Source organism: Plectrocnemia conspersa, unplaced genomic scaffold (assembly GCF_051122295.1).
Source record: "Plectrocnemia conspersa isolate PC_06_02 unplaced genomic scaffold, ASM5112229v1 ptg000006l, whole genome shotgun sequence".
In the NCBI taxonomy this organism is placed as follows: Eukaryota; Metazoa; Arthropoda; class Insecta; order Trichoptera; family Polycentropodidae; genus Plectrocnemia; species Plectrocnemia conspersa.
In genome coordinates, this window is record NW_028277170.1 from 22,251,403 (window position 1) to 22,277,972 (window position 26,570).

The 26,570-nt window shown below is 31.0% G+C and overlaps 2 protein-coding genes and 1 long non-coding RNA gene across 5 annotated transcripts in view; 1 reads left to right on the top strand and 2 right to left on the bottom strand.

Moving 5' to 3' along the window:
• Positions 1–8,303, top strand: part of ftz-f1 (ftz transcription factor 1) — a 204,632-nt gene extending 196,329 nt beyond the window's left edge. For all 3 annotated transcript variants that reach the window (XM_088187490.1, XM_088187491.1, XM_088187489.1), the window contains 4 exons: positions 1,729–1,987; positions 2,189–2,289; positions 2,365–2,518; positions 3,613–8,303. In XM_088187490.1, the coding sequence (XP_088043616.1) occupies positions 1,729–1,987; positions 2,189–2,289; positions 2,365–2,511 (507 nt within the window). In that variant the 3' untranslated portion in view covers positions 2,512–2,518; positions 3,613–8,303. The remainder of the gene's footprint in view (positions 1–1,728; positions 1,988–2,188; positions 2,290–2,364; positions 2,519–3,612) is intronic.
• A 2,462-nt stretch (positions 8,304–10,765) lies between these two features.
• On the bottom strand, positions 10,766–16,226 carry veli (L27 and PDZ_signaling domain-containing protein veli). The gene is made up of 4 exons (XM_088188297.1): positions 16,105–16,226; positions 15,888–16,043; positions 12,719–12,963; positions 10,766–12,636 (listed from the first exon to the last, which is right to left on the bottom strand). The coding sequence occupies exons 1-4, from the start codon at positions 16,139–16,141 to the stop codon at positions 12,478–12,480; spliced, it is 597 nt and encodes a 198-aa protein (XP_088044423.1). The 5' UTR covers positions 16,142–16,226; the 3' UTR covers positions 10,766–12,477.
• Positions 16,227–18,422: 2,196 nt separating this feature from the next.
• On the bottom strand, positions 18,423–21,984 carry LOC148234531 (uncharacterized). Its single transcript, XR_015810106.1, has 3 exons — positions 21,847–21,984; positions 19,443–19,616; positions 18,423–19,192 (listed from the first exon to the last, which is right to left on the bottom strand). It is a non-coding gene; the product is annotated as an uncharacterized LOC148234531 (long non-coding RNA).
• Positions 21,985–26,570: the final 4,586 nt, after the last annotated feature.

Below are 26,570 nucleotides of genomic sequence, written 5' to 3' on the forward strand. Positions count from 1 at the left end.
ATAAATAACCCCTGGTATAATAATTTTGGAGACATCCAGAAGCAGTCGAATTAAGACAATATATGATTAAAAACGTGTTTTTCAAAAAATAAAAAATAATTAACGCCTGTATTTAAAAAAAAATCGACAGTGTAATAAATATTTTTTATACATATTTTTAATTAGTACACATAGACAACACAATAAAATAGTATTTTTAAAAGTACCTGAATGTAAGGAAGGTTGTTTAAGAGCTTCTTATTGTTTGAGACACGAAATATGCATAAATAGACAGATTAATCGGTAACTTAAGTAAGTAAAAATTTGATTATAATCTTAAAACTCGCAAGCATGTATCAAAATTCATCAATATGTCACAACATAAACTTAGCAATAAAGCATTCAGTTTGACGCAAATCTATCAGATTTGCCGAATAAACGACATTTCAAGATGTTATGTGATAAAAAAACAAATAAATCTACAGATCACAAATTTCTACATGTAAGCATTGAAAGGGATAATGATTATAGTTAGAATGTTTTATATATCGAAACAATAATTGCCGGGGTATTAAAATATTTGGGTTTTGTTGATCATTAAATATGGTGAAACATACGAGAGGTACTCGGATTATTTTATTACAAATCAATTAAAATAAAATAAACAAAAATTTTGACTCTCATTAATACCGGTATTTAAAATTCCGGTATTATTGCAGTCTACCTGCACATATGATACATACAGTAATAGAAAAAGTTAAGGAAAAGATTGAGCAAGCTAAGTTTTATTTCCATGAAACCTCTTGCATGTTATTAAAATATAACAAAACCACTTTTCAGGTTTTTTATTAAACAACAGTTGATCACAAATTGTTAATTATGCAATAATGAAAAGTTATCTTATTCACCCTTAGAATTAATAAAAATAAAGCTCTCACAATCAAAATATATTTTTAATACAATATTTAATTTATATATAAGGATATAATGATATTTTAGGACTATATATATGAAACTTTTTTAAAGAAAAGTCCGATTCATCATCTTGTTTCAAAATACCGGATATTAAAAAAATTCTCACCTTGTTTTAAATGATCTTACAGAAAATAATAAAGAGGTAAATATAAGTTTTAAAACATAAATTAATATTATTATTTTTACAATTTTTTGTAATTTATATGATTTTTTGAGGAAAATAAAATAAAACTACTGCCCTAGTTTTTAATTGTATTGACATAATCAAACTTCTAAAAATATATTGTTAATATCTCTGACTAGATTTATAGCCAGGTAATAAATAAAAAATGGTAAGCTATTAAAATAATAAAAAAAAACTTTTTTACACACTTAAAAAATAAAAATAAATCTTCTTGATTCTTGCTGTCTTTGGTAAACGGAATTATTTTTGTACCCATTATTAAATAAAATATTCAATACCTGATTCGTACATCTTAGCTCGATTTTAATCATCATGTGAGATTAAGAAAATTATAATTATATAATAATCTACTTATCATACTGGTTGAAAACTTTTTCTAAAATAAATATTTATTACAAATATCACTGCTTGCACATTTAAATACATATACGTACAAGAATCTATCTAAAATCTCACGATTTTGTTACGATGAATAGGTTTTCATAAAATTATCGTATAATAATGATAAAAAAATCCACACTTTAGCATGAAAAAATGGATGAGCCGATGCATCGAATGTGTATAAATGTCGTATCTTTTTTTTTATTCAGGTGGACGATCAAATGAAACTATTGCAATCCGGCTGGTCCGTGATGCTGGTGCTGGATCACTTGCATCAGCGCATGCACAATGGTCTTCCCGATCAGACGACGCTGCACAACGGTCAGAAGTTCGACCTGCTGTGCCTCGGCCTGCTCGGCGTGCGAGCTCTCGTCGATTACTTCAACGAGCTACAGAACATCCTAGCCAAGCTCAAGTTCGACACGTCTGATTACATCTGCCTCAAGTTCTTGCTGCTATTGAATCCAGGTAGTTCAACAACTATATCATTATCATAACCGTCGTTTATATGACCGGCAGCGATTTTTCTATGAAATATATATATTTATTAATTCTATTAAGGGTTAAGTTTATATATAGCGAGCGTAAATCTTAACCCTGATGGAATAAAACGCAGTATTGATTAATAACATTGCATCGTTTTAAAATTATAATTGCATTTCTTTTCAGACGTTAAGGGTATCACAAATAAGAAATGTGTTCAAGAAGGATATGAGACGGTCCTATCTGCTCTCCAAGACCACAATCAAACTTGCTATCCTAACATCAAGGTATCTATTTTATTATACATATAGTTAAATCTTGCGAGAAGAGCGATTAACAATCGTACGTTTGTTGTATTACAGAATAAATGTAAAGAGCTGCAAGAGGTGATGAGGAAGCTGCACGTGGTCGCAACCAGAGGGGAAGAATATTTGAGCAGCAAACATTGCGCCGGTCAGGCGCCGTCTCAGACGCTACTGATGGAGATGCTACAGGCTAAACGTAAATAAACTGGAGGTTTGTTGATGCAAATATCCATATTGTTTATTGGTTTGCTAACTTATCTTAAATCACTCCGAGGGTCACTAGGTACATTAGGAATGAAATCATATTTTACTTACCATGTTCTTTGTCGAATGTCCGACAGTGTTTATCTCATATATAAACTATACTTCGTTTGATTATCTGAGTCGCACAGTCGAACTTGTTATAGATTATTACGATTATGTTTAGTCTCAGATCTTTATTAGCTGATCCAAAATGATCCCTGATTCAACGATTGACATATTTTCTACGATTTATTTATATTTTAGATAGTTCTATCATCGGATTACTCTTAGTGCTGTTATCGGACAAGATACACAAACTCATTTAATTTCTAAACCTAATCTTGCAATTTATTGAACAAACAGCAACAATAAGACAGTGCAGAAGTTTACACAAAGTTCAATATAAGTATATCAAGAAAAATGGTAATATTTCACTCGTGAGCTTAAAGTGGACCAAAAGTCGTGCTAGTAAAAGTGCTCCTCTTATGCATGTGTTCCAAAAGCAGTCCTCAATCATTTTCAATTTATAATGGAGGGAGAGACCGTACTTTCATTTGCTCTACACAAGTGCATATTGCAAGTGCGGCAGCCATTTTAAAGTACTATACGAAACACTGCTGCCGATTTGCAATTTTTTACTTGGAAATTTTATTGCATTTCTAAGGTTTTATTGAACTTGTCAATTTTATGATGATGAAAAACATATAATAGAATTTATTTTTTCTTATCAAATCAGTTTTTAAAAAGTATTAAATGAGGATTTGTATTATTTTGTAACGATCTTGTTTGTGGTAAAGTTACAAAACAATGAAGAAATGTCAGTGTTGCAATAGCGGTCGATAATCAAAAGTATTGGATTGTTGCAAAAAAATAATATAAATTTTGGAAACAGTTTGAGCTATTGCAAGACATTTAAGTCAATCAAATGTCAATCGTCTTGAAATTTGGAGTGCAAATTGGGAAAGATTATTTCATTACAAGTCGCATATATTTACGATTATTTTGTTAAATTATCAATACGTTACATGACAAACGTTTATCTATTTCTTATTTTGTCCACAGGTCTCTCGACGATCAGCTTGTGGAGCGTATACTTAAAATAGCGTTGTTTTATCTTATTGTTAAAATGGATCTCTGATTAGATATTGAATTTGCACTTATGAATACGCAGCGGCGCTAACTGGTGCTTCAAACGTTATATTGTCAACAGCCGAGGGTTGAAGGAGTACGAGAAGAAAACGCCGTAGTTCGTCCATTACCGCTTGTACCGACAATAGAGTTCAAGAATACTGAGTTGTTGAAAAATCACCGACGTTAACGAACGTTTGCATATTATAAACATATTTGTTGTTAGGCAGTTATTTGGCTTTATCCAAAAAAAATATGTGTTGTCAAATTGTTCAATGTTTTAAGATTAAATATGTTAAGTGTTGTTCATAATAGTCACTCATAAACACACCCACAAGCCTACTTTGCTTTTTTGTGATCGAAAATATATTTATAGGTACATCTATTTTTTTAATGTCTCTAAGGTTCGATCGAGGTTTGTACACGACATTTTCTTTATATAACTATTATATGCGATGTGCATAATGAAAAATAATAATTTTTATTTTTGGAAACAGAAAAAGAACATATTTTTATTATTATATGGATCGTAGGATAATGATTGACGAAAAAACGTACCTAAATGAGATGCCTTCATATTTTTGAGTACAAAAATCGTAGACGGGGGGGGGGGGGGATAGGGACAGAAGACGATGGCTTTCGGCCGCTCTGTACTTAGAAAGTACGAATTGGATTTGGTTTATGTGCGTGTGTACATGTCTTTTAATTTCAAAATATTGCTAATTGCTGACCATGCTCAGATTTTTTTTATTATTATTTAAATTTATGTTGAGTTACAACAAATCATATAGCACACTTTTAAATTCATAAATAAATTTTATTAGATCAATTTTATAAAACATTTTTTTAATGCACATGCGCACATTCACATGAAATTAATGTAACGAGTTAAAAACATTTAAATGAATAAAAAAACCAATGTAAAGCCAACAGTACAAATCTTGAAAGATTGTATTATATATACATATATATATATATTTAAAAAAAAACATATATTTTAGATGGAAGAGTAAAAAATATTTTTTTTCAACTTGCAAAAAACGAAAACTCATGCGTGATAGTAGTAAACTATGTGATCAACTAATAAATGTTAATTTTATTTTTATTAAAACAAACTCATTTAACCCTTTCTTTGTTATGGATTTAGTTCGGTGCTACCACACAGAAAAATGAATTGAGCTCAGTTAATATGTATTTATTTTGTATTATACTTTATTATTTTAAGTTTATTTGTAACTGTGTAATATGGTGAAATTATACATCTCTTAGAATTTTAAAGTAACTATTGCGGTTAGAATCGTTTCTGTGAAATTTTGTAATCTTAATCGCGATTAGATACTCCCGATTTGAAGGAATATGCTTAAATTTTTAAAAGGTTCTCCTATTAGACCCAATTTTATGATTTTTTTTAATGTCCGTAGCAATGAAAGGGTTGAAAGCAGGCATGTTGTGTCACTAGAGTTTATAATGTTAAAGTTGGATGTTAAAGTTTAAATTTGGTGTTTTAAATTTTATTGGAACGAAAAATATATATTATATTAAATATCTATATTTTTAAAAAATGATAACGCAACACTCATAATACATCTCCGAACATAGTGGTATTCCTAGAAGTTATAAATTATATAAAAAAATATGAATTAAAATGTATAGGTAATTCAAATTTAAATTACATTCTATTTATGTATTGATGTATATTAAAATTAAAAATAGAGTTTTATAAATAATAAGTAAGTGTATAATTATTATATTACTAATACAATGATAGAAACAAACACAAATACACACATACACTGACATACACAAACACATACACACCGCAATATCTTTGTTCGTATTGTTGTTTTTCTTTACTTTATTATTAGCGTATTGTAAATAATTTCATGTATTGCATAATTATGTATAGTTAGTTAAGTTCTGTTTTTAGTATTATATAAATAATTGTATTATATATGTGTACATAGATTAGGATAATTTCATCAGTTTAATTGCATCTAAAAAATCGAGCACATTTCACAAGTTATTATTTTAAGTTTTAAGTATCTTAAGAATCGATGGAACATTCCAAACGGGATATAAGGGCATAAATAACATCGTGGTAGATACTTTTATTTTTTTAGCACACTCAATGAAGAGATGTTTAACATATGCGCTGCTTTTTTATTTTTATTTTCAATATATATGTATGTAACAATAACACATTGCTTGATATATTTATACACAATTACGACGCGATCGGAGGCGAATGTTTAAGAACCTCCTTCGCCCCTGATATGTTAACATTCCAAAATAAAAAGCAAATTTACACAGAATTTTAAAAATCAGAGATTTTCATACTTATTTATTTATAATTTTTATACCTATAAAATTTGCGTGTAATATATATATTAATATATATTATAAGTATTTTTTTTTATTTTAACGGTTAATGTACAAGTTACTTTTTTAGATATTGTTATTATGATAGGCTCTTAATTAATTGTATTATATATTTAAAGTAAATAAAATAAGAACGCATAGTAAGCAGAGGTTTTGTGGTTTAAAATGTATTTTTAATTGTTGTAAATATATACATACATATACATATATGTACTAGGCGTGTGCGTTTATTAAACGTTAACGAATACGGATAAAATATGATAAATTAAGTATTAAGCTAATGAATGGTAAACCCAGTATATTAAATATTAAAAAAAACTACGTATATTTGTGTATGAACGATTTTACAGTACAATTGTAATTACCGAATAATATATATCTATATATGTGTATTTATATAAATATATAGATATGTATATATATATATAAATATATAGATATGTATATATATATATATAAAGATTCACTACATGTATTTTTTTAAAAGCTTAACAAGTTTTAAAATATATTTATGGATTTCTAAAGTGACAGATTGCAATTGTACTGGTGTTACAAAAAAGTTGTGATTGTTGTTGTAAATATTATTAAATACTAATCGAACATATGGTGATGCAATTGTATTTTCTTTAAAATATCACATAATTCAATATTTTTGCACGGAAGTTTTCATTATACATTAAATATATGCATACGTATGCATATTTTTAAATATATATTTATACATATATGTGTATATATATGTATTGTAAATATCTATTTATCTGGGTTTTATTATGTTTATATATACATATATGTTATATTATATGAATACGTATTATTATTTTAGGTATTTTTAATATTTTTTGCAATTGTTGTCCGCCGTTTTTCAAAATTATCGATTGGCAGTGTGATCGTCAACTATTCTTATATTGGTGTTCATTAATGTTAACGTGATTATTAGTGTTAAAAATATGTTTATTTGAAGCATTGTTTGAGTTTAGTGCGTTTAAATATTTTAAAGAAATCGCCGATGAACCGAACGATCGCCGTTGACAGCTTTAGTTTTACATTAATAATATCCGCATAGCTCGTCGAACATTGTTTATGTCTAACATGTGAATAGTGCCTTTTGGACAAACATAGCACTTGAATAAAACAACAGTAAATTTTTGGAATAGCGTCAAACGCCTACATTACATAAAAACAAACCATGCTCCTTTTACTCACTGAGCAATGTCCAAAATGTATTTCAAAAACTCATAAAAATTTAGGACAAATTAAAAATTGTTTTTTTAAGTGCAGTAAATATAAGCATATAATTCTCTATTTTTAAATGCAACAAATCTCAATATTGGTAAAAATACTCAGATCGAGTTATGTTGTATGTATATAAATATATTTATTCACAAACAAATCATATTTTCGATTAACCATTTATAAATCCTAATAGATATATTTTCTAAATATTTGATTCGCTGGTCGAAAAAAAGTTAATCAAGAGTTCAAAATGTACATACATAATTATTATAAATTATATATTTATACAAACATATACAGAAAATCCAAAATATTAACAATTACTTTTATGCTATAATTTTCTTATATATACATATATGTGTATATATATATTTTTTTTAAATAAATATATTTTTGCTGCTTTGTAAAATTGTAAAAAAATGTGATAATCGTATAAGAGTTAATGATATATTATATATAATGTTAATCAGTGTTACCAGCGGTAATACTATAAATATTGATTTTTGTTCTATTATCAAATGATTTCTAAAGCAGTCAAGGTGTCTAATTCGGTTCAATTGCACTATTACATCTTAATTATACTCACACTATCTCCCTATTTTTATTTTTTTTTATTAACGCAATGAAATACCTCATGAATTTTTTAAATTTTGTTTGTTCTAAATGCTTTTTTTATTTAATAATATTGTGAATGGCGCCTTTCATACGAAATGTACATAAAAAAGGCCAAAAGGCGTAGTTACACATACTTTGCTTCGATATCAACATATAAAGATATATATGTAACAATTTCTATAGAGCGTTTAAGAAATTATGAAATATTTGCCATTGTGCATAAAAAAATTGTTTTAAAAATGAAAAGAAGTTAAAAATGATACGATTGTTGTTTGATATGACAAGGTGTAATGGATGTTTGTAGATTAAATAATTTTAAAGAAAGCATCTCTGTTTGTCATATGTTGTAACAATGTAATCATTCATTATAAATAAATACGACACATTAATTGATATTATTTGTTTTATTTTTACATAATTATACAGCGAGTCATCTATAGTATTCCCTAAAGTTCCTCAAAGATAAAATAACTTTTAAAGTAAATCCGTCTGGCAAAAGCCGCAAAAATTAGGAAGAATTTTGTACGGAAAAAATAGTAAAAAAATGTCATGAAATCTGTATGTAACTTCCTCAAATATTCTTCATTATTACTTTTAATACATATAAAGCTATATTACATAAGAAAAGTTTCCAGCCTAACACAGAAACAAGTATTTTTTGTCAAATTCAGTTTTATTATTCAAGTCTCTTTGTAAGTCTATACACAGCGATGCTCCCATTTCTAATCCATCTAAATAGTAGTAAGTAAAACTAATCTCCCTGGTGAAACCTACAATGAGAGTCAAATGCCAAGTGAGAGTACAAAATAATTTATCAAAACCTTTGCGTGCAATCGGTTCAACATTGCCCTAGAAAAACTGGATATAATCGGTAGTGTGTATAATAGATGATACAAATCTTCGTCTCCACTTATGACATAGATATAGTGGGGTTATCAAAACAGGCATTAATAGAAGCCTTTAACGCCATTGAAATGGGGTTGAAGATCAATGAAACAAAAACAAAATACATGTCAGTTATGCGTAGTTTGAGGAGCCAGTTTCCTTATTATCTCTTTTGAGTGTGTCCGTGACTTCATATACCTCGGAACCCTGTTAACAGCTACAAGCGATGTCAGCAAGGAGATCAAGTCAGCAAATAAATACTATTTCAGCCTAATAAAACAAATCTAATCGCGGACACTATCTCATCGTACAAAAATATTGCTGGAGCAATATTTTTGTACGACGAAGAGCTGGACACTTACCAGGGCCGACGAAAGGTTGCTTGACATATTCGAGAGGAAAGTGCTCCGCAGGATATATGGCGTTATATACGAGAGCAACGAGTAGCGTATACAAAACAATCGGAAGCTCTACAACATCTTCCAAGAAGAGTGTCTCCACCTTCATCAGAGTTGGAAGACTCCAGGAAGGAAGTTGGAAGAAAAATATGATTGTAACCGGTGAATGTTCGGTTTATATGAAGTTTAAAAATGGGATAGTGAATCTAACCTAACCGGCGAACGGTTGACGATGCTCGATTTATACAAAATTGAAAATCGTGATCACCATCGGTGTTCTCTTCTCCATACTGTTAATCTTTCAACATCTCCGCTTCCTGCTCCCACCCTCTTGAATTCGCATCAAATATAAATAATATATGCATGTTTTTATTGCTTTACAGCGAATCACTTAGGTCAGCGCATCAATGTGGCAAATAATATCGGATTATATTCCTTAACAATATTGTTTGATAATTTCAAGTGAATATTGCGCATTTATTTAGTATCACGGCGCCCCAGGCGATCGCCTGTACTGCCTGCCTCTTAGGCCGGCCTTGCTGTAAGCGAAATTGTGGCCGAAGACCCGGAATTGTCAATTGGTCGGCGTTCGTAGCTTTTTTATGGCTCTCTTTAGCATCTGGACTTACACCTACACCCGTATAAAATTCAGATAACACAAAAACTGAAGCCTAGAGATCATGAACAGCGAAGCGTTGGATGTTAGAGCAGCAGGAAGTTGATGCTGATTTTTCAAATTAAATCTTCTCTGATGAGGTACATTTCCACTTTTCTAAATATGTTATTAAGCAAAATTGCCGCATATGGGGCGAGGAAAATCTTCATGTGATGCAATTATACGCACAAAAAACGACTGTTTGGTGTGCATTGTGGTCAGGCGGCATCATTGGGCCTTACTTTTTTGAAAACGACGAAGGTCTGACTGTAACAATCAACGGTGGGCGCTATAGGCGCATGATAACTGATTATTTTTGCATGAAATCAAAGATATTGAGGCGGAAGACACGTTCTAATAAGACGGCGCAACTTGCCACAATCTACAAAAATCAGACTATAATTCTCTACAGATTTGTTACCCTTCTTATGTATGAATGTATGTTTTGAAATATCTTGTACGTATTTGTCACCGACCTTCCTGAAACCTAAGTACTCTTTACCTATCATTCTTTTTTATTACCTTGCCTTTTCCACGTGTCCACTTCTGCCTTCCATTTTATTATCCTTTGTGAAATCCCTTCTTGATCCATTATTCTTTCCGGAACAGTCAATATCCTCCAACTGGATAGATAATTACATAACATGATGAGCTTCCAATAGCTTCTTCGTTGGGTAGCCACCGACCGCGGTATTGCTAGCAAGCAAGTCATCACCAAAGCAAATACAGACTTCCTATTGGTCAATTTAAAAATATAACTTTGCGAAATCAAGCCAATGGTGTCACAGAGCGCGCTGGCGCGAAATCTCAAATTCGCTACTTTTGCAGTAGTAGATCAGCGGTTACGCAGTATCACTGACAATATATTATATTTATAAACTTTACAAATGCGGGTATTAAATCATAAAAATTAAACACATTTTGTTGTTGTTTTGTATGTTTTTATTTTAGTTATATATTTACTAATTAGGTGACAATATTTTTTAAACAGAAAATTCATTTTATATTTTATTTTGCTGATATTTTGGACAACTTGTTTATTTACTTAATCGCAAAGCAAAAATATGTGGCAGGATGCAAAAGGTAGGTAGGTATTTGATGAAAAAATCGGGGAAAATGTGCACTAATTTAATATTTAATTCATACATTAAATATGCATATATTATATATATATATTAAATTTAACAATAATATAACGTTAAATCTCACAAGTTACATAAAACTCTAATAATTACCCTTTTTAAAATTAATTATAATATATTTTTAAATATACGTACATATAAAAGAACACACAAAAATGCAAAGCTCTGAAGAGAAGTTGCTAAAATGTTCATCTTATTTTTATAATATTTATAACAAAAAATCAGGAAATAAAAATATTTTACGCCAATTAAAAATAATTCATATTACATAAACAGAAATAATATTTTTTTCCCGCATTCAAGATTAAATTCATATACATACATATATAAAAAATAAGGCCAGCCACAATAACTAGTACTAAAATGATTATTACAGACTATTATAAAATTAGGCTCTAAATTCTAACGTTTTTAAGTTAAGTTATAAAACGATTCTGTGAATGATAATATTTTTTTAACGATGATGACATATTTGAGATTAATCTTTTGTATTCAATTTATCATTTATCTATACAAAAACACGTAATAATTTTATTGCAATTTTTGGCATAGTATCCATTACATCGATAAGCTATAATAAACATACTATCTTTTAAGTCTTAATAGATCTGAAGATAAAATTTATTTTCAGCAAACTTAGACCATTAACATCTCAAATACATATCTGTACTTGAGATGTTCATGATCTAAATTTCGCATATCTACAATAACATGCGACTTACGAAGTTATTGCGACTAGCCATTAAAATAACAATTAGAAACCGATTGCTTAATAACGTTTTACACATTTAATATATTATGTCGGTCCATAAATTAAGAAAAATAGGTGTCTGTTTATAGCCAATAAATATAATATAAATATATTTATTAACTATTCTAAATACTACCTCTTTTACTTTTATAAATTAGTACTATCCATCTAAAAGGAATTAGTCATAGTAAATGTTGTGAAATTAGAGAATATTCAAAAAGAAAAAACACTGCTGTATCCGTTAGGGTTTGCGTGACACATAGTAGTAAAAAGGCTTTATTGTGAGGGTGTTTCAGTGATCCATTTCTTTTGTGTGAAAGGAGAAATAACTGCTGATATTAATCGCCAATAAATTGAGATGTGAATTTAAACCAGGAAGAGGTTAATTTATAATAAAGTAATGAGTGGAAGGCCATCTGTTGTCACTGATGAACTGATTCAAATTAAAAAAAAAATATTTTTATCGGCGTTTAACCATTGATGAATAATGTTAAAAACTATTCTTTATGAAGCGGTTATCAAAAGATTAGATTCATAAATTGCACATAAATAAAGTATGTAAGCCAATTCCAAAATAAAACGCTCTATAGACATTATTTAACGAGAGTTTAGGAATTTATGGGCCGACCTGATACATAACAAATTAGATGCCGACCGTCGATTAACAAATGTGATCCTTTGAAATATTCTCATCGCACGCAAAGCGCAGAGCATGGACACAGAATGTCTTCATATTGTTTATTGGTAGTTTTGGCGCCGTCGCGCCGCTCGCTGCTTATCAAACCTCATTTCCATCTCTTCGAGGACTTTGGGCGTATAGCGGACGACCAATTTGACCGATCCGACTGCTTGCTTCAGCAGTTCGACGGCCTTCTCGTGGTTTTCTCCTTCGACTGACTGAAAAATAGTAAGACAGGAGTATACGTATAGTCAGCGATGTCAATGAAAATGTCAATTTTGAAACAGCGAAGATACTTACGACGCCGTTGACGGACAGCAGCTGATCGCCTCTTTTTAGTCCGCCGTGTCTGTCGGCGACTCCTCCTGGTATGATACGACTTATGTAAATGGGAGAGTTTTGCTCTTTTCCTCCCATCACGTTGAATCCTAATCCTTCTTCGGTTTTTGGAAGCTCGACGACTCTAGGATGAGCATGTCCCTCGGAAGCGGCAAAGGCCGCCACTGTCGCTTTAGCTGTAGCCGACGCACGTATATCTGCCGAGCCTGAAGATTAACAAGCAACTATTATTATGTTGTTTTAAAAAAATATTTGAACATTTTTGGTAGCAGAACATCAATTTATAAATCATTGAGAAGCTCCAATTATTTGTATATGTTATACCGAATCGGTGAAATCGCTCATTGCGTGAAATGGGCAAAAGATTGCCTAATTCATGAATTAGGCAAATTATCTGCAGGAATTGTTTTGCTTATATTGTGTATTGAGCAAAGCAGATAGTAGCGCTCCGATGGTGTTTTTCATAACTATACCAAATGTCATTTAATTATATAAAAATAAATCAATCATTAACTACAATTATATTCATCTTCATTTACAATGCCAAAAAAGTTTAGAAGTATAAATATGACGACATAAAATTTTTATTAACAGGTATTTTGGACATGATAGGTGTTAGCGTTAATTTTAGCTGAATCATATTTCGAGATATCATCAAATCATTCGACGATACTAGTAATATTTCAAAAAAATTTAATTCATAGACAACGAACTCCGATCTTATATAAACATAAAACTGATTAGTATTTGATCAGAGAAAATGTTGACCAAATTATCGAATTGAACATTTTCTTAAAAAGCAACGATGAAGTAGAACAGGCAGTCGAACACTTAACAAAAGCAATTCGAACAGCAGCTAGGAAAACCACACCCAATCTAAATACAAATGAACGAAGGGAAATTCACCCCGTAATATTAACAAAAAAATAGTAGAAAAACATAAGCTACGCAACAACACTGACAATTTTTATAATAGCGTTTTACTTGCAAAATATTAATTTTTACGGGAAACATGACTTTGTGGAACATCCGGAAAAATAGGGGTCTGCTAGAATTCCTTAAAAATATTAAATTTAGGCCCCTCCAGATGAAACAAGCCAGGAAAGGTGAAACGTTTATCCAAATTTGGAAAACAAATAAGAAAAGAGATTTCAGAATATTTACTTTTCACAACAGCCAGCTGATAGTTACGGGGAAAAAACAGAACGACCGGCCTTACAATATATAATCGACTGTAATGAATACATGAAAGTTGATCGTTACCTAGTTACCAAATATTTTGAAAAACAATGGAATAAAAAAAACCGGTTGTTTTTATTTATTTTAATGTGCATTGTTTACTTGTAACAGCAAAATTAAATTCAAAGATTTTCTTTTGAGTAAGGCTGAAGGTTGGGTGTAGAACTCAGTGCAATTTATCGATTCTGAAGACAGCACTAGTTTCTACCGCATCTTGTCGTGCTCGTACTGTCGATCCACCAGAAAGGCTTTCAGATAAGCCGAAAAACCATCAGCCAATAAAATTAAAAAGTGGGGAGAAGTATGTGAGAAGAAAATGTCGTGTTTGTTCTGCACATGGAATAAGGAAAGATACAGCATACATGTGCAGAAGTTGTGAAATTCCTCTTCATATTGACGAGTGTTTTTATACTAATAAAAATAAATATAAATAATGATATAGTGTAGCTTATAAGTGTAATGATGAAAATATGTGTTTGTGATAGTTGTAAGCAGAAAAAGGACGCCGTTTGTTTTTATAATAATCAAAAAATATTGAAATAGATAAAAAAAGTGTAAATAATAAAAATAAATTGTGGTTTATAAGTGTAATGGTGAAAATAAATGTGTCTGTGATAGTTGTAAGCAGAAAAAGGACGCCGAAAAATTTGGTGAGTGCAAATTATATTATAATATAAGCGGATTTTTTTGTATAAATCGTTTATACAAAAATTTATAGAAGCATTTAAACATGCATTTTATTAAATTATAAATAACTGGTTTGTATCCATTGCAACCATTTTCAATTTATACAAATTATTAGGAATGAAAAATACATATTTATTCATTCATGAATTTATTCTTCAGAGATTTAAGGGCAATAATATTATTATTTTTTCAATTATTTACAATAAACTAATACGGTGATAATTTATCCGAATTGTAGCTTTTATCCCCTGCTTTCTTAATCTGTGAATCATTGCGGTTTTCCAAATGGTGAAGAAATCACTCGGTAATGGATGATATTTTTTGGAAGTTCTTTGATTACTGTGTTATCTAATTTATCTACATATACCGAAACGATTTTACTTTTTAATTTTGCAATAACATACAGAATTTTAGGTTTAAAAACTTTGTTAATTGATGTACTATCAACCGGGATGTTTCGATTTCTTTTGGTTGGATTGGTTTTATGTTTACCTAGCTTGACCCTGAAATTTATTTCTGTTCAAGAAGTGTAACATAATATATTATTTTTATATGAATTATGGTTCATACATTTCATAAAAAAAATCACATCCCCCAAAAAAGGCGACGTCTCATTGCATTGCGTCGCAATGAGATAAGACGACTCTTTTTACAAAAATATGAAGTAAAATATAATTTATTTTTTATTTGATATTATGTAGAAATAATATACTATCATCTCTCATTATCATGAACAGACAAACTTGATAGGATCCCAGTATAATTTTAATATAAGAAGACACATGACGCAGGACTCAAGCTTGAGTCCACGGCCACTAAGCAATGTTCTTTCAAGACTCGTACATGAGTCCACAGGCGTTAAGCTGTCTGAATTTTTGATTTTTAATGTTATTATTTTTACCTGTATCTCTGTAGTTTCTAACAAATATATTTGTTAAAACTTGCAGATTGAGAATCGTAATATAACAGTTTCCCCATAATAAAAAAGTCAAAGCAAGCATAGACAATATGATAGAAAATCACATGTTCAATTTTGCGTTTAAAGATTAAGTTTTGTTTGTCATTCATCCCGTGTCAATGATAAAAAGCCAATAATATGAATATGTAATGCCGTTGGACTTCTAATAATTATTTTTAAATCTTTTTCGTGCAGTTTTATTTCCTAGTAACGTAGGGATTAAAAAATGGACGAATGGAGTTCCACCTTGTATATCGACGGTCTCATATACGTGCTCGTACACTTCTCGAACCGCATTGAGGAAGTCGCTCTGAAGCACTTTCTGAAGTGCTGCAAGCTTAGTTGCTGGTACTTCTCCGCTTTGCTGCAGCTTTTCCAGCAGCTCTATAGAGCGCTTGATGTCTGTAAGCGATTAGAAACGTCAGATATGATGAAGGCGAGGAGTCAAGAGTCTGATCAGTACCTCGAGCTAAAGTCAGATTCTCTCCGACGGTAGTCATGGTCGAGGAGCAAAAAATCGATTTCACTTGAAACGCGACTCGCCCGATAAACTGACACACCTAGTGTTGCCAGTGTCGAAGCTCTGACAGAACTAATTTTTAGTATACTAGAGAATATTAAAATTGAAAGAGTAATTATTTATTTCGATAAAGCAAATTGTTTATACACCAAACAAATATAAGCAAAGCAAACATATAAAATAAACATAAGCATATAATAAAAATACTTTTTTATTACAATTTATTTCTTAACTGTTGAGAGACCGAAATATTTTTAACCGAGTGTAGAACGAGACCACGCTATGCTTTTTTGTCATTATTTATGCACGCACACAAACGCACTTCCTACTCAGATGCGTAATTTTATTACCAGAATAAAAGTTATACGTACGTCTTTGTCCATTATTACGAGTACAGTAGACCCCCCAATAACACGGTAAATTGGGGGCGTGCTATTTGGGTGCGTGTAGTTAATATAAAAATAGTTATATATAACTTTATTATAGAAATAGTTGATAATATAACATATTTAGGAGTAATGGTAAGTAAAGAAACTAAATTTCAAGTAATATTTTAATTAGATATTAAAAAAAAATGTAAAAAAATAGGTATATTATCTAGGATGAGAAATTTGTGAAAAGTGTTTATAACAAAAATTGCTCCACTTTAATTATTGTGCAACAATATTATATATAATTAATAAATTAAAAACAATGATGTTGCAAACATTACAAAATAAGGCTGGTTTCACACGTGTCGGGTGGATTTGCCCGGCATCGGGCCGGCGCCGTGTAGTGGGGATGGTGTTGTATGGGCCAGTACCTATCATTTCAGACGTGCCGGACAAATCTACCCGGCGCCGGCCCGACGCTGACTGCCGGGTTGTCGCCGGCCGCGCTCACTAAACTGTCCGGCGCCGGGTACCGAGTTGAGTGTGGTGGGGGTAAAACTCAAACATGAACCGGGCCGTTGACAGTGATTGTGGTATCTTGTAATAAAATTATTAAATATATTCCTCGTGTTTAGGCAATAGCGGAAGAAATAGACCTCGAAATTTTAATTATATTAATGTAATCTTTTTTAATTATCTTAGTAGAATACATACAAAAATAAAAAAATAACGCGAAATGTGTGGAAGGACTTATGTGAAGCCGTTAATCCTAAATTACTGGCACCAGTTGACGGGGTATAGGTCGGGTTGGGAAGAAACCGGCCAGAAACCGGCCAGAGACCGGCCACGTGTGAAAGCTTTGTAAACGGCGCCGGCCCGGTGCCGGGTGAATCCATCCGGCACGTGTGAAACCGGCCTAAGGCAATGAGAGTAGTTTTAAATAAAAATAGTTTTACTAGTTATAGAAGTATCATTAATAGATTGAAATGGTTAGATATTCAATAAATACTGAAATATTTTAGTATTTATAAGTTAGAAACTAATATGTTATCAGAGTATTTTAATAATAAATAAAGATGTACATAGATTTAATACTAGAAATCGAGACAACTTAAGGATAGTTAGATATAAGAAAGTAAATACGGTCAGAGGAATAATGTACGGAGGTGTGAATTTTGATAATAATATTCCTAGGACAATATGCAAAAGTAAAAATGTAGCGGGTTTCCTCAATGGAATAAAGAAATACAATTTTGCATTAAGAAATAAAATATATTTTGAAAGTACTTTTTATGTTTTGATTACATTTATTTAGTGTATAAACAAATTAAAAAAATAAATGAGCTGGAAAATTCAGCAAAGACGAATCAACGATTAAACCTCCAATATGACGGAATTAGGAATAGGCACAAAAATGGTGTATATCTCTGCACATTTAATTCTGACGCGTCACCCGTACCCCAGCGAAAATGGTTTTCATTCCATTTGAGTAAAAACCCGTTTTACAAGGTTTGTATTATTTTTGACAAGCTTTACTTGTATCGATTTTAAGTCAATCTATTTCTGATCAACATCTCGTTTCAGTTGCCAGGTGACGAATATAATAAGCACCCCTATTCCGCTTTTTGTGAATATACATATAGCAATGTTGGTAACCTCCTATACCTCCGTCTGGTTCTGCTTTCTCAATACTAATGTTTAATTTCGAACGACTATTTGTCCATTTTATTTTTCATATATGCGATGCATACGTAGAAAAGTCTTATTGATAATTTGTATGTTTTCAAAGTATGTTTTTTTTAACCAGTTAATAGATGGATTTTGGTGAGGAAGGGTGTAGAAAAATTAGCAGATTTATTTAGAAAATAGTTAGTAATAATAATGCAATGCTTATTTATATGGAATTTATTCAATAATTTTTTTTCGTATGGTATTTTGAAACATTCAATACACAAATAACACTACATTACAATTCGTACAAAAGTATCTTGTCTCCTTTTGCTGTTTCCACTCTTCTGTGAGCAACATATTTTACACTGCCGAGTGTTTTTTGTAAAAAAATAAAAGCCCGTCTTTATTTGCCTTGTGTGGTATAGTTTCTATAAAATGTAATAGTGACGGTGGTGATGGACGTCCTGAATGTTGCTGTATTATTCTTAAAATGTTAACAAAAATTACATAAAAGTGATTTTTTCTCATGTGCTCCCACTCGCTTCCACAGGTCGTGTGTAAGCCAAATTTGTCTCATTAGCGACCCTAACACTTGAGAACGATTCTTCTCCGGTCAGGAGCTGCATCATACCGAAGTCCATTTTTAGTCAAAATTTCTCTAGCCGCTCGGTTATGCGCGGAAAAAATTTATATGTCAGCCTGTCGGTTACGCCGAGCCTCCATCTTTCCTGTCAAGTATCAAGCACCAGCGCTCTCCCGAGTCGCTTGATTACGGCTAACGTCGCGGCGGGCTCTCTGCCTGGGGGGAGACAATTTCCGACCGTCAATCTTGGCATCTCTCTTGTTTAAGGTGGAACACGGCGGCCCTGAACTGCGCCGTAAGGTTGATGGGCTCAATCCCGGGAATGATTGTGATGCAGGCGGTTATTTAGCTGAAGAAGTTTGGTTCCATTTCTGTGCAACGTCATCATATTGCTCGCTCATGGCTTCTGAAAAAAATTAACATTCCCAAATATTACTGATAATGATATGACATAATAATCTGGCGAAGATGCAAATATTCGAATTTTCAATTAATTTTATAATTGTCCTAAAACGTCAGTTATGGTCATTTGAATTTTTTATTTTTACGTTTCTTGTGCCATATAGTAATATTTAGGGCAGTAAGTGAGTTGTTGTATACACCAAGGTATATAAACAAAAGCAATTAAGACCATTATTGCATTAAAAAAATCTCACCTTGATCGTTGTTCCGAGCGACAACTCGCAATATATCAGCCAGTGGCCAGCTTATAAACGTGTAATGTGTGCTGATATATTGCGAGTGTCAACACATGTTGACAGTGACTTCAACTAGGGATGTATATTCTACGTTGTCGCCATATAGATCATTAAATTGTTCTATCATTGCTTCTGAAAAATAATTAAGAACATTAAGAATTTTATCAAGAGTTAAACATTGAATACATTGTAACTACTAATATAATCTATAAATAAAATTTAAACAACCAAAGAAAAAAATGAATGGAAGTTACTTTTTCCCAAGTGGGTCAAATTAGATATTCTTTTTATTAAATCCATGTGGCGGGTCACATAGGTTGAGTAATTAAAACAATAATAAATAAAGGCTTACATACATTAAAATTTACAAGCAAAATGTCAATGAACTCTTTATAAATAAAAGAGAGAAAGGAAGAATAAATCATTTAATGAGAAATCTGTTGTTGTTGTTTATTTGACGACAATTTTTCTATACGAGGTGCATAGTTAGTGGTTTTTAATCTTACGCATGCAGCGGTCATTTTTTTACTAAGTCGATTTCGTAGTCCTGATTTAATAAAATTCATTGATGAAAATTACTGCTTGCATGCATACGTTGATCCGAACATAGTTAAAAGGGCAGTAGCTAACCTTTTCATTCCTTCAAATGAGCTCGGTAAAGAGTTCCATTCTTATAATATTATATTTTCTACTTTTTCCTCTATTGATTTATTCTCAATTTCATGTGCTTTTTTTCTCTAATTCGACGTTTAATTCTTTAAATTTATTTCTCCATATAAAACTGTTTTGGAGCTCTACTAATTCCGTTTCTAAATTATCGATATTGAGCCAATAAAAGAAACTCAACTCTAAAGATTTATATTCAATTATGTGTGGGGATATAACAAATCTAATAGTTGTTTAAATTGATTAAACCTTTCTGAAAAACCTGTCTTTATTTCTTCTAAACACGATAAATACTGTTTAATAGCTTTATCATTGGTTTCTAAATTAACAAGTTTCAAAATATTTTTTTTAACGTGGAAAATATTTCATTATTTACAAATTTAAATCATTAATGAATATATCGATTTTTATCATAAACGATTTTATATTTTCATACATTGTTAATGCAATTTGACCACGTCCTTGAAGTTTCTTATTTATTTCATTAAAATGTTGTGTAAGATCACACAAGAACATTAAGTTATTTAACTATTACTCATTTCAATTCTGGATATATTTTTTCTTGTTTATGTAAAAAGATTTTTATTTCATCGAGCAAATTAATAAAGCGATTTAAAACTTGTCCATAACTAAGCCATCGAACTTTATTGTACATTAGAAGTCTTGAATATTGAAAATCTACCTCTTCTAATAATTTTGAAAATTCTCGCTTATTTAAAGCGTGTGCAGATATATAATTTACAACACTTGTTACAATTGATATCACATTATCAAATGATTTTAACCCTTTTTTTGTACATAGTACTTCCTAATGGATGATTCAATGAAATTCAATTAAAGGATGTTCAATTTTTGGCTTCAGTAGGTTTATAAATCTTATGTTTTTTCCAATCATGCTTGGGGCACCATCAGTCGTAACAGAAACAATCTTCTTTAAATCAATCTTCATTTCAGTCATGTTCATAATTTCAGCACCGGTAGTTCTTCCTGTCAAATTCATCAATTTGATCAATTTTTCCTTTATAAAATTTCCAGATTTAAATCTAATAATAACGGCAAGATGTGTTTGACCTGTTATATCTGTACTATCATCCAAAGAAATCGAGTACATTTCGGCGCTGTTTAAATCACAAATTAATTGAGTCAAAATCTTCTTCCAAAGCTAATATACGATCTCTAACTGTGTTTTGACTGGCTTGTAATTATTTTATTCTTTTAATAATGCGATCCTTTTCATCAAAATCAGCAAATAAAGATTCGCTACATTCCAATAACCCTGTTTTAAAAAACTCTCCTTCAGAAAGATTTTTTCTATCTCGTGCAATACAATGCGACACTTGAAAGCTAGCACATGTGTTGTTTTTAGGCACCAAAAAAGATTTAAAAGCACTTGTTTGGGATTTATATTGCTTTAATTGTTGTGAAAAATGTTCTTTTTTTTTGCTTCTTTCAATGAAATGAGATTTTTATGCATCAAATGTCGCTTTACATTGTAACTATGAACAGTAATACTTTCTTTGCATATGACACAGGTGCTTTTATTGCCTGTTTCAGTAACTCCATACTTGAAAAGCCATTATTCATTGTATAATCTTGCTTTCTTAGCTATTGACATGGTGATTTTAAGGATTCATATATTTATAATTACTATCTATTTATTATATACAAAATAATTTAAATGTTTGAAATTATTCACCTGCTCTTTTGATATGACAATCCAATAAACAATTTGTTTCGGCCGACGACGGAGAGACGCTCGAGGCAGGAGACGACGTTCGCGAACTCCGGTGACAGTCGCGGTAGCCCGCTGTTTGGCCATAACAAGATTTGTAATGGCCATATACAGAATAGACGGAACACAATTATTATATATAAACGATACTATATAGTAAGTAAAATGTAAATTTTTGTTAATGACGAATGTCAGATTTCATTTTTACTATTAATCTAATCCATACCATTGTAATATAGTTGGTATGTATATCTTTAATTGCCAAATCACTGCTGTTAGTTTTCTAATATTTTATCCTAGAAAGTCGATAGTATTTTTGATAAAATAACCGTGATATATTATCCATATAATCAAACACTTAGTTGTAATTTAAGGTTTTGTTTATATAGTCTATAATTTTAATCTTCAATTAGTACTGTGTAAGAAAAATGCACTGCGATTATAACATATTTCACTGTTTTAATTGCATTTATTAATATATGTAAATAATTTCACTTCTCTGTCGCGGCGTACGCTTGTCACATTAAAGTTACTTTGCCACTTAAGGAAATCCTGGCTTTGGCGCGTTTAAGAATCGATTTTATCGATTTAAATTGTAAAACACTTAACTTTGTAAAAATATTTTTTCAACTTAAGAAAATATTGTTTAGTTTATAAGGGATTTTAAATACAATATAAATAATGTGGATTTGTATTAGATTTTTAATACTGAAAAAAGGTGTAATTGAATTTCGGAAAACCTTGTCAATTTAAAGTTATTTTTTTAGAGAAATTAAAAAATTTTGCTTAAAAAAACACAGTGAAATGAAAACATTTTTTAGCAAAAGTCTAAACATAAGTACTATTCGTACTGAAACCCAGTGTTGCGGGAATTCCATTTATTGGCATAATAAAATTTCAAGATTTATTCAAAATATTATTTTTAACATAAGATTTATTTTAATTTTATTATGGATTTAAAATATTTTTAGTTAATTATATATTTAAAATATTTTTAGTTTATTATATATTTTAAATATAGTGAAATCTTTTTGAACTAAATTTATTTTATAAAATTATTAAAATATATAATTTTTTACTTAAAAAAAATAGAAATCAAAATATTTTTTAATAAAAATAAATGTAGATCTCAAAATTAATTAATATTTTTAAAGCGCATATTGTGCTTATTGTTCACTTTTGGCCTTAAGCAACAGATTGGGTGGTCGATATTTTCTTTCTAATTAGTAAATGTAATTTAACACAGGCTTTTATATTTACACACAAGACACATAAAAACTTTTTTAAATTATAAAGTAAATAATAGTGCGACTGTATTGTGACCACACATTTCACTACAAGACACTTGAACACAAAGACATTTCACCACATGACATTTGAACACATCGACAATTCACCTCAGTGACAATTGAACACACGACATTTTAGCACTATCCAAAAAAATGTGACAAATCAGTTTTTAAATATAATTTTAAAATACATTATTATCGTGATAAAGAATTCAGAAATGTTGGACAAGTCGAAAATCACTTGGAGTCCTATTTTAATGGGAAAGTTGTATGAAAGAGGAATTAAAAACTGACTATTTTATGGAGGAAGATCATTGAGATCAATGGAAGTTATTTTACAGAATAATATTGTATACTTTTCTTTTCGCTTTACTAAATATTTAAACCCAAAAGTTGGGGGTATGGTATTCGCACACTCGCTAGCTTCTGTGGTTCGGTGATTATTGCGCAAACGAATATTGTGTGCAATTTAAGGGTAGCACAATAAAGTATATCCCTCATAGGAAATATACTATTAAATTTTACAGGTGGCTCGCTTCTGCTCCATACGAGGATCCTGGGCACCGATAGTCAGCCCGGCGTTGACTATGAGCATCCAGTTTCCATCCTGGATTTTCCAACGAGAGGCGCTGGTTATTAGGAAAGCATAACGTTCAGGAGATCTACTGCATATGCATTTCCGCGAAAAGTCCCGATTGGATGCGAATATGCACGAATGCTCCCGATCAATACAATAAGCGAGTCGTCTAGTTTCAAAACTTTAGTTTATAATAAATTTTAACAAAATATCCTAAAAATAAAAGCATCCGTTCTTACGTTGTGAGCCATAAGCAGTTTCTAGTGACTTGTTTATATTATAACATATAAGATGGTGCACTCTCTTCGCACATATATTTATTAGTTATTAGATACTCACATATTTATAAATTACAAAATCTTTTAAAATCTCAAATAAATATTTTGAGAGGTGGAAAATTAAAATCAACCGAATTAAAACAGAAGCAATTATTTTCATAAAACGTCACCTTTCTTCTGAATGAAGAAGGCGGTAGCGTAAATTAGAAAACAAGCGTTAAATACCTACATTTAACCCTAGACATATTTTTAAACTTCGCTCTAAATAGGTTGAACATATTTATTATATATATTATACATGTTACTGGTTTAAAACCAATTTTCAGAAGTCTAGAAGTGCAAATACATTTACACCACTAGATATATATTTCTACTAGCGAAAATATAATTTAACTGATAGGCGCTAATATGCTGCTCTAAAATGTCTATGAAGCTCAATTAGACAGTTGCGAAACGTCCATTTGCTGTTCAAACCCAAACCTAACCTAATGAAAGTTCTAAAAATAGTTTTAGAAGTTTCATTAGGTCAAGTCCAAAATACAAACTAAGCCATAAGTACATACATCTCACATATTGCTCCATAGTTTGTCTGCATTTTGATATTATTTGTTTGTTTCTTAAATATTATAGCTATTCTTACTGATATTACTATGTACTTTTAATATAAGATGGCTGATCAAAGTATGTTCAAACCGAATTTTGGTCAATAGGAGAGCGCAAAAACAATTATCACTTCTCAGAAGGCAAAAATTCACGTCAAAAGCAGTAAAATCGTGTCGGCGCCGTCGCAGTGCGACGGCGACGGCACGATTTTATTGCTTTTGGCGTGAATTTTTGACTTTTGAGAAGGGATAATTGTTTTTTGCGCTCCCCTATTGGTCAAAATTCGGTTTAGATGTACTTTATTCGATTCTCACAAGTAATATTGTTATAAAAAGTCTTAATATAAATGCTTAAGCGTTTCCACCGCGATGGCATGATTTTATTGCTTTTGACCTGGACTGGAAATTCACTATATGTCAACACTGAGCAGCAAAGAAAACACGACTAATTATCAGATAAATATTATGAGTAGATATTTTTAATAATTTTTAATGCCTAATTAAAACATTTCGCATAAAATATGATTTCAGAAAATATGTCGCATCGGTGGCTAATTTATTTATTTATTTGTAGCATAGAAAGGGTTAACTCGTACCTATTATTATTTATTTAAGAAATAATATTACGATGTTAAAAAATATATAAAATGCATTTTTTGTCATGAGGCCCGGAATCATTGTTTTCCCAGGGCTCGGGTTTGCTCTCGGCGGCCCTGCACCCAATGCACAATCAAGCCCAACAGGTAGTTTTTTTAACACGTGACTAAGAAGTTTAAGATTGCGCCATTCTAAAGTGTTGCTGCGTTACTGTAAAAGTTGAAAAACTGTCTGCGTACTACTATTTTCATTCGTGAGTGCATCCGCGACGGTCATCCCTGAACCTCCTGGTCGTTCCTGCGTTTCCAATCCAAACGTTTGAGCTCACGTGTCCCGGGCATATCGACCAGTCTCGTTGCATAGCAACCTGCAGGATTGCACGGGCCAGACAGGCGAGACGGCTGCAGGGAGACGGGGAATCCGTTCACGATAATTCCTGGCTGTCACGTGGCGCTCGCATGGGCACGCCCCCTCTGAAACCCTTCGACTGCGAATCTATGCAACCCTGCTGAAACGGTTTTGCAATTTGAAGTATTGATCACGCCTTTGCTGAGCATCGTGTGTTTCCGGCTCTATTCGGAAATTATTGTCACAGGGACGGATCAGTTTAATTGTAGCTAAAATAAATTTATAGTAAATATATAATCCGGTTCCGGTTCTTCCCGGGTCGGAAGCCTTGCAAGAACTGCTCTGTGAAGCATGCAGTGCGTCTAGATTAAGAAGCGAAATGTTCGAATCGATAATGAACGAAACAAAATAATAAAAAATATTATTATTACAAAATTATCCTGGATTTTCATTACAATAATAATTTAAATCTGAGATGACCAGTTATAAATTAAAATGACCAGATAATTAAATAATGAAAATATCACTTAAATATTTAAAGCAGAAAAATTGCAAAAATTGTTCTTTATTTTAATCACTTTTTAAGCTGCATTGCTGCATTCACAGTAAGATAAGTCTTTAGTTAGTTTCTGTATCTGCCTTTGATTCTGTGGAACTTGCATTGATGGCCATACGTACATCTGTTTTTAGAAAAAAATGTCTCATTAAATATTTAAAAAAATAGATTTACAATTTTCAACGTACTCTTTCTCGTAAGATTCTTTTGAAAAATCGTAACTGACCAATAATAGAAATAAATTTCAATTAACATTCTCCAACCTCTCGGTCATTTAATTGCATTATAATAAAATGTTCAAGGTTTTGATTAATAATATTCCGATAGCCTCCTATCCACATCGCATTTTGATTTTTTTCTTCAGTTAAAACCTTTCAACAAAGTTCCCTGATTTTATCGAGAGTCAATTTTGTCAAATGTTGTTGTACTATTCGACATTTA